The 16725-nt window shown below is 34.4% G+C and overlaps 1 protein-coding gene across 1 annotated transcript in view; it reads right to left on the reverse strand.

Moving 5' to 3' along the window:
• PTPN13 (protein tyrosine phosphatase non-receptor type 13) overlaps nt 1-16725 on the reverse strand; it is a gene marked incomplete at both ends in the record, with an annotated part of 165822 nt that overhangs the window by 80875 nt on the left and 68222 nt on the right. The window contains 9 exon segments of the mRNA XM_084234234.1: nt 517-614; nt 754-1171; nt 5491-5653; nt 6222-6404; nt 9301-9453; nt 10014-10152; nt 10426-10579; nt 12125-12299; nt 12423-12497. Coding sequence (XP_084090360.1) covers nt 517-614; nt 754-1171; nt 5491-5653; nt 6222-6404; nt 9301-9453; nt 10014-10152; nt 10426-10579; nt 12125-12299; nt 12423-12497 — 1558 coding nt within the window.

Raw genomic sequence — 16725 nt, forward strand, 5'->3', positions numbered from 1 at the left:
GCACAACTTTTATACTTAATAGGTGCTAGTTAGCAGGGAGACTTTCTAAAAAACCAAATCAGTTAAAAATTTTACCTACCAATTATAGCATATTATATAAAACTATCTGTTTTTTAAAACAATTCCATTCATGCTAAACTGAAAGTACCCCTAAATAAACCTCTCTTCAAAAAATATAGCAATAATGGAGTTGATCTTATAGGCTTTTAAGAAAAATTCAAAGGAAGGCTATCCAAAGCCATGGTACCAGACTGTTTGGGTTCTCTCAGTAAGACTGTCATTGCTTTTAACTGCGACCAAGAGAAAGTGAAGATAATAGTCTATGCCACAAAGCAACTTGTTAAACCAATTTTTACTTTGACTCTGTGTATTTTAAGTAGCCTAAAAATTGATATTCATAAGTAGTTTTGGCAGTTAGGACACAGAACCAAAAATAATTTCTTGGTAATTAACATTTTCTTGTACACTATGAGCATGAGGTATGGGAGAAAGAATGTTAAGCTTGTTTATGCTGACCTACAACATATGCTTGACCAGGGTCTTCAAAGGATGAGGAGTCTGATTCATGTTTCCTCCTTTCAGGACTTCTATTTAAACTTGCAACAGACTTTGAACTAAAGAAGGAAAAGGAAGGTAGGAGGGGGAAGTGTCAATGTAAAAAAATATGTCAAAAATAATAAAACGTCAAAGCAAAAATAAGTATGAAATGTAGAATTTACAAATATGTAGAGTTTGGGTTAATCATGTTCTTACTTATTGAGTTTTGTGAATCCTGCCAAAGATTCTGTATCAGATCTTGCCATCTGGTGAAATGGTTTTCCTATCAATTCCGCAATGGTTTGTGATGGGGAGTCCATGTTAACAATGACATTTTTCCGATGAGGATAGAGAGAGGCCTGACTGAGATCGTGGTATGATTTACTCATCCCTCTAGGCCTTTCCTCCCATGAAGCTTTGTCTCTCTTCTCTTTTGCACTGTTTTGCAATGGTTGGTAAAGCGATAGCTCTGAGCAGGATAGCCTCTTCAGAATCTCAGCTTGAACTGACAAAGGTCGGACAGCCAGTTTGTTCAGGGTGCTGCTGGCCAGACTGCCAGTGCTGATTGCTCGTCCCATATTAAATCCTCTAACAGACTCTGCTTGCAGATTCAGGCTCCTAAACGAAGCTCTCTCTACAAGGAAATAGGATTGCTTTACATGATGGAAACACTGCAGTACCTTTATGAGAAGTTATTTTAATAAATAAAATACAGCATGCAGTTTTTAATCATTTTGATCGCCAGCCTAAGTAGGTAGTTTCCAAAGTATGGCAATCAGGGGTTTTTAAAAGCAGGCTGGAAGATCCTGGTTTTCATACCATCTCTCCATCCTTTCAATTTTCTCATATCACCAGAGCCTAGTCAGCATTTCCCACTATATCTAGTGATTCGCTAGGATCTAATATTCTTTTGACTTCATGCTTACTGATCCACATTCCCAAGTACAGGTCTCAGTTAGAAATGAAAATGATACTTCACAGAAAAATTTTCAAATCTAGTAGGATTTTTGATAAAATCTCAGTAAATCAAGGATGGGGAGAGGGAAAGATGAAACCCAGAGAGGCCTACATGGTGAGAACATGCCTGAAAAAAAGCTATGCAGAGTAGAGCTTTGCCCAGAGAGAAAGTTCTTGGCTATTATATTTTTAAAAGCTTTTGGCAGACTGTGGTGTTGTATAGCTCTGTGAATACACTAAAAACCATGGGACTGTACACTCTGAATGGATAAATTACATGGTATGTAAAAATATCTCAAAAAGTATTATCCAAAAAATAAAAATTTTAAATCAAATTATTTCTTTTGCTATTTCACTACCATGCCAATCCCACTCTCCTGCCTGTAGACGTCATGACTTAACTGAGGCACAGGAGCCATGTGAGAATCAAATATTATCTGCCTTATCCCTGCTTTGGTTTCTGTTAATTAACATAATCTTCATTATTTACTCTTTATGCTTAAGTTCTTTTTCACTCCTAAGTAAGCATTCAAAGTCTTCTTTTACAGGCTAAATTTAAAAATGCATTAAAACAAGCGCTTAGGCATTCTATTTGGTGAGATCCAAGGTCATGGCAGTATTTGAGGCTATTTAAAAAGCATTTTATCACAGATTTTAGGATCAAAATATTTTCATATAAGTAAAGGACCAGGAGCACAGAATGTCAAATGACTTAGCTGTTCATGCGTTAGCAATCCACATCACAAGGCACCCGTTCCCCCCCTGGAAAGTATCAACTATGTGGCACTCCATAAGGATATAATTTGATCACTATATAAAACAGCTGCAAAAACTACCTTTTGAAAAGAAAATGTGAAATGACTGCTGACTTAGAGCATGAGATTCTGTTTCATTAATCTTCTAATTTCAAGGAACATTAATAATCAATATTTTGTCTCAGGTATAAAGAGATAGGGAAAAAAATGAATGTTTTAATATTTATGCATCAGAATGAAGCTCAAATAAACACATCTCATTGTCAACAGGAAAACTCAATGTTTTTTCTCTGAAATCGTTAAGCACAAAAATGGAAGACTAGTTTAAAACTCTCAGAATGATCTTTAACTTAAAATTTCAGAGTTATAGCGGGCAGATAGCATTATTTTGATTTTATTTTGAGAACAGCTTTTAATAAAAGACACAAATTGAGTCTTATGTAGATAATTATCAGGAAATGCTTTGCAACCAGTAGATTTCTTCATCTTAAAAAACTGTAGGCCAAATTTTAGCAGAAATGACAGCCAGTTCAGTTTATATATATTTTGCAAACATATCATGGGTTACGCTATTCAAATTCATTCACAGTTGCTTCTTGGATAGGAACTTTAAATATATATAACTGCATATATCCATGGCATAAGATGATAAATTTGTCACTTATCTGTTTTGTCCTATTGCCTTTCACCTGGAAATAACTCCAACATGGACTGCCAGGGTGGGAAAGGACACCACAAAAACTCTACATCCTGAAACTAATCTTTCAAATTTGGACTCAAAGTCTTGCGGGTTCCACACTCAGTCTGAAAATGTGTATTTCTTAGTCTCTGTGCTATTGTACGGTCTCTTGTACTGTACTGCACTTCCTTCTACTGTCAACTCAACTGCATGCTTTTTTGAAGAGAGGGACTCATTTATTACAAGACAGCTAGCACAGCATCTTTCAAATAGTAAGTGTGCAATAAATGATTATTAATCTTCAATTTAACAACTGAAAATCAGTTGTTCGGAAACTCATCAAGTAGAAAGAATACTGGATTAGGAATTGAGACCAGGATTTCAGTCTACTTTGACTTCTAACTATAAAGTTTGGAGAGATACTATCATCTCTAAATCTGTTTTCTCATTAGTAAAATTTTGCACTTACTGGTCTCCAAGGTTCTTTCTAGCATTAACATTCTATGACTCTTGAGAAGTACTTTGTTAGCTCATCACTATCGTACAGATAACAGTAGTTATTTTCATTTATCTGGTATAGAACATTATGTAGGAAGCCAGTTACTTATTAGCTGATACTAAGATGAAAATAAATCTGTGAAGGTTTGTAAAGTCTGGGAAAAGAGGTAGCTAATACCATTGTCATCTTAAAGTGTTTGCACATATGACTACAAGGCTACATAACTGTTGTGATCCCACAGTCAAATCTGTGAGGTATGCACAGCATTCTCACTTCATGGGTAAAGAAAGGGAGACTCCAAAAAGACAGCTATTTTCCTAATGTCTTTCATCTACTTTATGACTAATATGGCTACTAGTGATACTAGTGGTAAAATGATGTTGATGATGAGACTGTTTATTCAATGCCAGGTATTTATAAAGCACTTTACATGTATTAATCCATTCATCTTCACAAGTTTATGATGTAGGTATTATCATTATATTTATTTTACAGATAGGAACTAAGGCATAGAGTTTTAGTGTCTATACAAAGATTTCAGAGCTTTAACATACACAATAGTGTGAAGTCCTAACACTGGCAGCCTGGCTTTGGAGTTCATGCTCTTTACTGCATTATATGTTCTTAAGTATAAGAAATGTTGAGAATGGAAATTAGTTTCTTATTTTTATTTTCTTACTCTTCACTATGGTATACTATACCATATCTGTAATGATGTCACCTTCAGCTGTTCAATTCTGGCTTGTATTGAATTATTAGTCCAAGTAGGAATATTGATTTAGCTATTAAGTTTGATATTTCATTATACTCTGAAAATATATGACAGCATATTTTTTTTTTTAGCAGAGCAAAGCAGGGAAAGAAAGGGAATAATGAGATTACTTGACAGCATAATTACAGTATTTATACATGCATAAAAATCATTATTGAGGAAAGCCTGTAAAAATGAAGATTCCAGGTACCTAATACCAAAGATTAGGATTCACCAAGTTTCAGACAGGTTCCTAGAAACTTCATGTTAAATAAGCATATGGCCCCCACCCCTACCTTGATTCTGAAAGGCTGAGAAACATTATTCTTTAATTGCCATTATGTCAGTCTAATACTACAGGGAACATATTTTCCATAAGTTTTTAAGGATGTGAGAAAATTCAGATAATTCATTGGGCTCTGCTGCACAAGGTCATCTGTGCTATTCATTAACTTTCTAATCAAATTGCTGCTAGTGTTTCACTGAAGGCTATAAGAATTTACTATCTATGCAGGACTCGATATTGAGTAACTTTAATCTCTACATGTGGTCTTGCAGAATGAGCTTTAAAAATTTCAGTTCTGATTAAGATTTTTAAAGAGCTGAATTAACTTCTTCTGCTGGTTCCTTTTCAAAAGGAACCATTCTCCTGACCATTTATATTGGTATTGTGGTTAATCATTTCAGTTTCAGAATGGGAATACATTCAAGTAAAAGTAACAGGTGGGAAATTCACCACCCCAGAACTGTTTTGGAATGTGTCTTACTTTCCCAGGTACATATTCTCCCTGCCCCCTGCCTTGTTTCCTATGTTCTTTCCTCATCTGAAAAGTCCTTTTATTTATTTTCAACCTATTTATTTTTCTCCTTAAATTCCAGTTTAAGTGCCACCACTCCAGTACTCCTGACTCTGTTCTTCCTCTTTTCTTGTAGTACAGATCAGAGTCTTTATAGTATAATCCATTATTAAAACTTAGACCCTCTATTTTGTATTATGGCTTAATGTATGTTTCCAAATAGTGTGTCAATTTACTGTAATTCAATCTTTTATTTACATCAGCTAGCCTATAGTGATGCACAAAACAAATGTTTCAACAGGTATCCTCTTATGATTTGAGGTGCTGTTTTCAAAGCACACATGAAGTTGAAATTTTGGCCTCATTTGTAACATCTCTATAAACATGATTTAATCATTTAATATGAATATACCCTCCCCATAATTTTCATCCTAAACATGGAATTTCTTTAAAAAATTGTGGCGAAAGTTATTCATATACCCTGAAACCATGTGAAATAGTTTATTTGTTCTTACCAATATCTTGGGCATCCTGGTTGCTCTGCCTTGCTCTCATCTGCAGCTGGAACTTGTGTTGAGAAGAGCAGAGATGCAGCAGGTACTGACATACCTTACTGTTGTCTGTCTGGAAGGCATGTTTTATTCCATCTGATGTATTTTGCAATGTGATTTTCTTTTTCTATAATAGTAATTAGGGGTATTAAAAATTAGGATTTCTTATCACTTTATTACATGATCAAATTCTTACATTATCTACATACAGAGTATATATTAAAACCTAAAAGTAAAGCAAGTTCTGGTACAAGTTCATAAAATCCAGTGAATCTCTGAATCAGTGATATTCAAATACAGTTGCTATGAGGTACTAACTACTATTGAGCTAAATAAAGTTCACTGAGGTTAAGATAATTATCTATATTAAATATATTAGGAAGGTTTCCCCATGTGACAAGTTGTACCCTAGAATAAGTTCTGAATTAACAGAGAAGTCAACTTGGTTGTAATTTAACTAAAGTTAACTGAGCATATAACCAGCTTAGGAATGTATATTTTAAAAAATTACCTCTTGAGAAAACCAGAGTCAAATAAAACCTTGATAATATTTCTTATAACCAAGAGTTAAATGGTATTATGACATACTAATATGAATAGTAATGTGTAAAGTTTACTTAAAAAACATCAACATGTTATATTTGAAATCGACAATACCTATTTAAAAATCTAATAAAAAAAGAGTTAAAACATACAGAAAAAGAAATCTTCTTAGTTTCCCTCCATGGAAAGCGAAGGACCAATGTGCGAACTCCGTTATGAACCTCAAACACAAGGACACCCTTGGAACAGATTCCAAGTAATATTCCAGTTTGTGACTTTTTCTCAGGGTGCACCCGATGAAAATGAACTCCATATTCTGTCAGTCTTTGGCAGACCTGTTGGAACATACCACATGTACCTTGGTAAAAGTGACACTGAGATACAGAAATTGGTCCAATATAGTTTAACTTGGAAAGGAAAGGACAGTCCTCTCAACAAATGGTGCTGGACAATTGGATACTCACATGACAAAAAAATGAATCTCAATCTTTACCTAACATATGAAAAGTAACCCCCAAACATATCATAAACCTAAAAGTGTAAAACTTAAAAAACTTTTTGATTGTACATTAGACAAAGATTTCTTAGATGGGACATAAAAAAAGCACAAGTCATAGAAGAAAAATTGGTAAATTTTTTTGTAACAACCTTTGTTCTTCAAAATGTTAGTAAGAATTCATTCCACTAAGACTGGGAGAAAAATGTAAAACAGATCTGTTAACAGATCTGGAATTATAGCCAGAATATATAAATTTCATGTACTTTTCAACAATGAGACATAACTTGATATAAAAAAGGCAAAATATTTTATTAGATACTTCACCAAAGAACATATATCAATAGGGAAATACAAATTAAAAACAGGATCTACCACCACTTATCTATTGCAATGGCTAATAAAAAAGGCTGAACATACTAATTGATGTTGAGGATATGAAGCAATTGGAACACTCATACATTACTGGTAGCACTGTAAAACTGTACCACTAATTCTGGAACAATGGGCAGTTCTTTACAAAGTTAATCAGACAAACAATCATACTACTAGATATTTACTCAAAAGAAATAAAAACATGTTCACAGTCCTCACTGCTGGCACAAGGGATTAAGCACAGCACTGTGAAGCTATCGGCAGCCTTTGCAGCATGAGTTCAATCCTAGGCCGGACAGGGAGCTAACCCATGTGGTGCGGCAGGCCTCTCATGGCTCGCCCGCTGCTCCCCTCAGCAATGTATTTTAGTCAGTTTGCCTGTTTTGCTCCCCACTCTGTCTCTGGTGAGTCCTCTCACCCTCCCTGTACCTCTGGCCTGTACCTCAGTTCTTGTATGCATAAATAAATCTTTTAAAAAAAATGTTCACATAAAAATGTGCATTTAAATGTTTATAGCTGCTTCAAATCTTTCAATGAGTGAAAAAATATATACATTTATAATTTTTAAAGGTATGTAATATAAATTTCTGTATATCTGTACAAAGGGAAATACTCAGCAATATAAAAATATTTTGATACATGCCACACCATGGATAAATCTCAAAAGTATTATTCTAAGTAAAAAAAAAAAAGTCAAACACAGAAGACTGCATGCTATATGATTCTTTATAAGAAATCTAGAAAAGAAAAAACTATGATAGAAAGCAGATCAGCAGTTGCTAGGGAGGAGGAGTGAGTGGAGGGGAGAGGCTGCAAAGGAATGCGAAGGGAATTGATGTTGTTGGAAATGTCCTATATCAAGTCTTTGTGGGTCATAAGATCTCTGTTGTAGCTATTCAACTCTGTTGTAACGTGGAAGCAGAAGAGATGATATGTAAACAAATAAGAATGGCCTAGTACCAATAAAACTTTATTTATAAAACGAATAGGCCACAATTTGTTAATCTTTATCATTATCATGGAGGTGGCTACTCAATTATGTGTATTTTTCAAAACTCACTGAATTAACCATTGAAAAGTGGTAAATTTATTATATGTAAATTATTGTTTGTATATAAATTATTTATTATATGTAAATTTTGTAAAGTAGATTTACAAAAAGCTAAAAATGTTTCTCAAGGCAATACAATTATGGCAGAAGTCTAACCTTCTTAAAGTATATTAATGAGACTTCAAACTCCTTAGGTTAGAAGAAAGATGCTAAAGCCAAAGAAAAAAAGAGAGTATCAGGATTAGAAGTAGGGCAACCCACCATGCATTACACTATGCATATTTACAAGGGGAAAACTGAAGCTTTGAGAGGTTAAGGACATTGTCTAAGTTCACCGAGCTAGCTGAAATAAGAGTTTAAATTTAAGGCGGTCTGATTACAAATCCCCAGGCAAATTCTTTCCATTTGGCCAATTTGTCTTTTACCTTTATTAATAAAAATATAATAGCTTGATACTTATTTCCTACAAATATAAAAATGTTAACAACTAAGGAAATATCCAAGTACATAACTTAATGTCTTCAACATAAACCACCTTGCCTTTCTATGAATCAGTCTTTCCTGTTATGAATCCTAGACTAAAGATAGTAGAAGTCAGTGAATGAAACTCTTTCATAGATCTATTCATTGGGCTGGAAAACGTGGTTCCCTTAAATACAGAGTAGCAAATGGAAGGCATACTGTTACATCTGAGGGAACTGAAACAGGAGAATGTTCTGAAAAGTTTCTCTTTTCAAGAGAATACTATTTTATCTTTGCTCTCCACACTGGAGGTGTATGTAGTATTATCTTTTTTGACTGTAAATGCACTATTTATCTGATGTCTCATAGGAAAATGATGGTAGAAACTGGAACCATATAACAAATTTTCTGACTCCCTTTTGCTATGTGAATTAGTTGATATTTAGTGGAAAGACCATTTTCAGAGAATGCAGTTGAATTTTAAGTCTTTTTTAGACAAAACAAAGTAAAACAATTCTATAATTAGTATTAACTTGCTTCTCATATCCAGTCAGTCACCATATTCAGTAGCTTCTTTACAATGTATATGGCTTTCTAGAGTGTGGAATAGGATAAAAACAGAATCAGTAGCCAGATATGTGTCCATTTGACTTTGGGAATATCACATGTCCTTGTTGAGATTCGATTCCCTCTTACAAAATGAGAATTAAAACACCATGATTTTAGTCAGGAATAAAGGAGCTGACACAATGCAGAATATCAGCACCTGAGCTTTTAAATGTATCCTACAACACTTCTTATGCAGAGAAAGGCACAAAGTTCATCGTTAGTAATATCACATGCTTACCTTTAAAAATTCTAACTCTGTTTCTTTTTCAGAAGCTCCCACATAGGTATTATGCAATTTGGGCAGTTCTTCCTTAATATAGGATAAATCAAGTTTTTCCATCACTCTGGGAGGCAAATAATGCTCCAGTCTAAAGTAAGATACACCATGAACCTAGAAAGGAGAAGCTTTTGTAATTCTGTTTGCATTCTTCCTCTTATAAGTTTCTGCCTTGACTAAGAGATAAGATGCTTCTTCTATTCACACTACTCTCTGAGGTGTGAGCTTTAGAGGAAATGTATCAGTCTTTATCTTTTATTCAGTGAGGCAGAATGATTGACAAGTTTGGGCCAAATATCACTAGAGTTAAGGGCTATTGTGAAGGATGCTGCATGAGTGGCAGTCTCTGGCTCCTTGCTTCCTGGTAGATGTGTTTATTTATATTCAGTAATATTAGGCCTTGGACATCTATTCTTCATACAGTGAACTCTGCCAGGCTCTCAGGCCCTCAGTAAATGGATTCATCTGGAAAGAAGACAACCCATTTGATCTAATTTGACTGGCAATTCTTGCATGATTTTATACCAGTGTGCTAGGTCATTTTGAGGCACCAAACTAGCCTCAAAAATTTCCAGAACTAATAGCAACCACCTCAACCAGGTTTAGTCTTTAATTACACTGGATAAGAACACCCATCACAAAAGTGATGCTGGAGAAAGAAAAATAAATCTTACATCTGGTTGATAATCTCCATACTCAGCCTGGAGAGCCAGTGATGCCAGCAATAAACACGTCTCATCATCACAGTGCATCCTCTCCTCCAAGATATCTTTTCGCAGCTGAAGATAGTACTGATGACAAGTCAGAGTATGTCTGGCAAAATAAATACATACACAAAACATCCATGCTTTAGATACTGAATACTGAGAGTGATTTTTGTTACTAGCATATAACTTCAGTTTCCAAGATGTTCATAATTAAGTTTTTAAAGCAAAGAAATTTAATAAACTATGTTGTGGGAATTATTTCTTTTATGATAATGAGGATATTATCACTGATCAGAATCAAATAATTCAGTGTCAATAAATTAAAGAGTCAAAAGATGACACACCAAGAAGAGGAAAACAGAAAGTCTTGTGTACTCACTGTATCAGACTAACATCATCCATGAAAAATTTTATTCGGAAAAACAAAGTAAACTGAACAGTGGCTTTGCCCTTTTTCTTTGGTTCTTCCTTCCATCCCTCTGGGGCCACTTTGGTTAATTTCAAATCAGGCTCAACAAAGAAATATTCATTATCTAGAACAAAATGAGGAACCATGCAGACAAAATAAAAACACTTTAATGTTTTCTTTTTATTTTTCTTTTTGGGGGGGCCAGACTTGCACAAAATAGTTTCATATGAGAATAAAACAGTTTTTAAGAAGTACAGCAGGGAGCTCTGAGGCACTGCACATGGATGGGAGGCAATCTGGCTAAGTCTTTTAAGAATGAGGGCTCTGAAGACACATAACTGGATTCAAGTGCAGACCACATCCCTTACTATTTATGTGACATTGAATAATTTATGCTTCTCAGTATCAGTTTTCTTGTCTATAAAATAAGGGTAGTGTTAATTCTTTGTTTTGTAGGGTTGGTGCATGGATCATAATGGTTGGTGCTATAATGGATAAAAAACACTTGGGAAAGCAAGTGGCAGATAACAATTATTCATTAAGAGTTATTATTTATCATTACTGAACTTTCAGCTGAAACTTAGGAAGAACAACAGCCATTTTGTTTTTAATGTTCTCTGTTAAATATTGAGCTTCTCAAAATAAAAAGATTATTCCATGAAATCATACTTATCTAGAATGTTTAGGAAATTAAATGTATTATAAATGGAAATTCTAATTAACTGAATATCTTCATGTAAATAATATTACCTGAAAAGACTATAATTTTAAGTAGTAAAGTGATAGAATAACAGTAGCCACTAATTGAATATTTACTGAATGATTATAATGAAGTATTGGCCTTTAAAAAAACAATTCAATAAACTAAGTTGATGAAATACTTCTTTTATGACAAAATCATCATGATCTTAGGGTTTCAAGATAACTTGCATTTATGGCACTTTGTTATCTAAGCTTTCTACGGTAAATTTTGAGGTAAATGGAAATGTACAATACTGCAGAGTAATTTATAAATAAAATGATTTATTAAAGAAAGATTAAAGTCCAGTGGACTTCATATTTCTATGGCTTTTCTAATTGGTATAAATAGGAGCAGCTTCTATTGAAGCTGTGCTGAGACCACTATGATTGTAAATGCCAGAGTTCAACAAACATAATGCTTAAAAACATATGAAATGACTTATTTCCAGTCATTAACCAACAACACATAAAAAAGATACTGTATGGTTCTAGAACAGTAGGCAAAAGAATTGACGTGGAAATTGGGTAATACATTCTGCTAAATATTTAAACACACATGAGCAGTATGCTAATTTCTAGAGTACATATATAGAAAACTGACATTATGGACCCCAAAATATAACAATTAAAATCTATTTTTATATACCAAAGTCAAGAAAAATCTTCATGATCAGGGGAACGTGGTAATAAAAAGATGTAGCTATTAAAACAATTAGCCTATTTGGGAGATGCCAAGGAACTCCTCTCTTACCCCTCAAATGTGAGCTTATTCATTTGGTGAGTATTTCCCCAAAACAAGACCAGGCATAACAGGCAGAGAAAGCCAGACTGTTGTCAGGTTTCCATACTAGATCATGAATTTAAAGTAAACACTAGCAAGGATGTAAAACAATGGTACTTCAATTAAAAAAAAAAAATGTCTTCATACCTTTGAGGGTAGCTAAAGAAAACAAATGGTGTTCCACTAAGCCAACATGGGCTACCACCATATCAAACACATCTTTGCAAATAGTTTTGGTATCACAGGTCAGCTCCAGTCTCTGCCCACTCAGAAGCATTATGCTTACTTTTCTTCGGATATCCTCATTTTTCCCTTTCTTGGTCTACAATTCAAAATGATGGGTGGAATTTATTAAAATAAACATTATAAAATTTTTTACTATTCCTTAAAACGTCATCATTACTGAAAGAATTGTGTAAGAGCGAGAAGTGGTCTTATTACTTACAAGGATAGATCGTGGCAAATCCAAAGATATAAATGGTTCAATCGTCATTTTCACAAACTCGGGACCAAAGAAATTCTGCAAATCACATAAACAGAATCAATATATCATTCTAGGTCTTTCCTCAAAGAGGAATAATGTAATAATACTGATGATGATGATGACAGATGCAAAGCCACTGTATTTGAGCCAGGTGATCTGAAACAAATAATGAAACTTTCAATAAAAAAATAGAGAATTTACTAGGACCAGGAATGGAAAAGCCTTACACTACATGTGACCAGCTTTTCTTAGTTTTATTTTCTATCAGATGGACTCAGACTCTCATCAAGCTCAGGAGAATTTTATTTACCTTAACAACTGTTTGTGGAAATGTAAATCTAGCCATTACGGAAAGCAGTATGGAGATTCCTCAAGAAATTAAAAATAGAAATTCTACATGATCCAGTTACCTAACTCGTGGGAATTTACCCCCCCCCCAAATACAAAACACTAATTTGAGAAGATATATGCACCCCCCATGTTTATTGCAACACTATTTATTTATAATTGCCAAGAACTGGAAACAACCTAAGTGCCTGCTGATTGGCAAAAGGATAAAGGTGATATGCTGTTTATACCCAATGGAGTACTATTTAGCTATTTAAAAAAAAGACAAAATCCTGTCATTTACCTTAACAACCTTATGCGTTTCAAAAACGCATAAAAAAATTCGACTGTAAAACCAATTATTGCTTATAAGGGAAGAGAGAAGGGGAGTTAGTCAATTGGGGAAAAGGGACAATGGTATGAAGGATAAATTTGAATTTTCAGTTAGCAGAACTCAATGTGTAGTATATACAAAATGCGTATGATGATATATTATGATATACATTGAGTAGTATGTGTAGTATATACACATTTTCAACAGTGAACAACTGAACACACTATAATGCAATGTTCTTCAATAAGAAAAAATTTGGCTTAATATTGCTGATGAAGTGAATGAGCAGAATGTCATTGCTTTATTATTTTTCATTTTTATATATTTTTACATTGTTCATTTTTGTACAATGTTCGATTTCTCCTCTCAGGTGTTGTCTCCATAAAACTACCATGAAGATACCTGTGAACCGACATCATAGACTCTTGTGCTCCTCCCTCCCATTCTGATCATTCTCCCTCTCCCTCCCTTGCTGAATGTCACCGATTTATAGTTTGCCTGCTTTTGTTTTTTTCTGATCCCTTGTATGGTTTCCGTATGTTCCTCCTATGAGAAACCATCTGATATTTTTCTTTTTTCCTTCTGACTTATTTCACTGAGCATAATCCCTTACAGCTCCATCCATGTTGCTGGAAATGGCATAAGTTTATCTTTTTGATTGCTGAGTAGTATTCCATTGTGTATATATATATATATATATATCACATCTTCTTGATCTAGTCATCTGTTTTGGAGCATTTAGGTTGTTTCTATATTTTAGCTATTGTAAATAGTGCTGCAATGAACATAAGAATACAGGTTTCTGGGCCTCCCCGGTGGCACAGCAGTTGAGTGCTGGGTTGCGAAGCTGCCCGCAGCCTCTGCGGCGCCGGTTCGATCCCCGGCTGCTCCCCGGCCACCTGAGGAGGGTCCCACATGGCGCGCAGACCTCTCCTGCCGCCCGCTGCTACCCTCAGCAGTGTACTTTGGTCCTTCTGCCTGCTCTGCTCCCCGCTCTGGCTCTGGTGAATTCTCTCACCCTCCCGTGATTCTGACTATACCCAGTGCGTGTATAAAGAAAACAAACGAACAAACCAATAAATAAATAAATAAAACATGCCTCTAAAAAAAAAAAAAAAAAGATTAAAGAATACAGGTTTCTGTCTGAATTAATACTTTTTGTTCTTTGGGTAGATTCCTAGAAGTGGAATTGCTGGGTTATATGGTATATCTATTTTTAGTAATTTGAGGGTCCTCCACACAGCTTTCCATAGGGGCTGGACCAGTTTGCATTCCCACTAGCAATGCAAAAGGGTTCCTTTTTCTCCACATCCTCACCAGCATTTGTTGTTAGCTTTTGTAATTGGGCCATTCTTACTGGTGTGAGGTGTTACTGTGATTTTGATTTGCATTTTCCTGATTATAAGTGATGCTGAATATATTTTCATGTGCCTGTTGGCTATTGCATTTCCTCTTCAGAGAAGTGTCTCTTTCGCTCTTCTGCCCACTTTTTGACTGGATTCTTTATTTTGCTTTTGTTGAGTTGTGTAAGCAGTTTCTAGATCTTTGATATCAGTGTCTTATCAGTTTTATGGAGTGCAAATATTATCTCTCAATCTGTGGGATGACTCATCTTGGTTATTTTCTCTTTTGCTGTACAGAAGATTTTTAGCTTGACATAGTCCCAGCTGTTTATCTTTTCTTTCATTTTCTTTGCTTTGGGGGAATGAGTCTTTACAGATGATTCTGATATATATGTCATGGAGCGTTTTGCCTATGCTTTCTTCTATATATTATATGGTTTCAGGTCGTACATTCAAGTCTTTTGAGTTCATCTTTGTGTATGGTATGAGGTACTGGTCTAGATTCATTCTTTTGTATGTAGTGGTCCAGTTTTCCCAGCACCATTTATTGAATAGACTGCCCTTGTTCCAGTGCATATTCTTTGCTCCTTTGTCACAGTCCCCCATTCTTCCTTTTTCTGGTTAGGAACGCTTTGGCTAGAATATCACTAAGTAGGACACTACCTGCTTTGTGATTACAAAACGCCATATATATCCATATGTAATTAGATTCTTGTACTGTTTTTGTTCTAAATAGTGACAACTGGAGATAATAGAGGTATCATAGTTTCTGGCCCCATCTTGCTATCTTAATGAGAAAGTATTACCTCAGGAACTGAGAGGACTCAGGATCTAGGGAAAGTGGAGTCGATATTTTGCATTTACTGATTCTCAATCTAGTCTTTCCTTTAATCTTGTATATCCAGGGGGACTGGAAAAGAAGGGAGACTTAATATATAAGACAAAGCTAGATAAACTCTATTTCAGAACAGGATTAAGAATTGACTAAAATATTAAGTCCAAGTGAGCAAACGGTAGAAAGAAAGCACAGCTAATCCTGAGACAAAAGGGAGGGAGTGTGTTTGTGTATCCACTGTGCTTGAACTAGTGGAAGGTACCGGAATTTTATTTTTGTTGGTTTCTTCTTTGCATTTGGCTGTTTGCCATTCATTTGGTTGCTTGGTAAGGGAATTTTATTCAATTAACTGAGTGTGGAACATGTGACAGACACTGTTAAGTAAAAGTTTAACATTAAGAGTTTAATACTTAATATACCAACAAGACACATTTTAAACAAAAAAACAGAACAGAAAAATGAAGATAGTCTGCAAGGAGAAACAGAATGGAATGAAGAGATTAAGCAATAGGGTATAAGTTAAAATCTATATCAAAAGTAATATAGAAAAAAAATTAACTAAAAATTTATATTTCAGAAAGGGTATTAATTCAGCTGTGAAACTGTTCCTCCAAATACCAGTACTCTTTTTTTTTAGCCCGAAAAACAAACACTTCTTGATCTTTTCATAAAAGAGACAATGTGGTGCTTTGGTGACCAGTAATTCAAATCCCTATTCACTGATATGGCATTTTCTGATAAAGAAATATTTGTTTTGAAATAGTCAGAATCTAATTGCCTGAAAAGGAAATAAGATTTTAGTGAGATGACACGTAACAATGGCAAACTGTAAAGGTACAGATCACCACTTATGATTCTCTAATGAGTCAAAGTTTTGGATTAGTTCTCTGAAACTATGATTTATTACAAAGGTGTACATGTGTGTGCCCTTTGTTTTAAGTGTGACTTTAATTATGAGGAATGCACACTATTTTGCATGACATCCTACTTATTGCTTAATTTTGACAAAGCTATTCGTTATAATGATGAATTTATAAAACCTTGAATTTCTTCCCTTCAGGTGAAAATAAATTCAGTTATTTTACTGGGATCTAATAGCTATAAAACTGGACAGTGTTTTATGAATTATAATCCAATTCCACATTAAAAAATAGCACAATAAGGTTCAAAAATGTATATAAAGTCATAAAACAGCATTACTTGCAATAAAATCCAAAATTTCTAATTTGTAGTTAAATGTAATGTTCACCACCCACTACAATGGTCTCCTTTCCTTCTAAAACTATAAAAGAAATTTGAATTATATCAGCTTCAGGGCAAACAAGTATGTTTTTAAGAGAATTCTTTGAAACAAAAACCAAAAAAGCAAAAAATAATAGGGTAATACATCTTAGTTTAGAACTAAAAAAAAATTCTAGATTTTGT

The sequence above is a fragment of the Talpa europaea genome, assembly GCF_964194135.1.
Source record: "Talpa europaea genome assembly, chromosome: 5".
In the NCBI taxonomy this organism is placed as follows: Eukaryota; Metazoa; Chordata; class Mammalia; order Eulipotyphla; family Talpidae; genus Talpa; species Talpa europaea.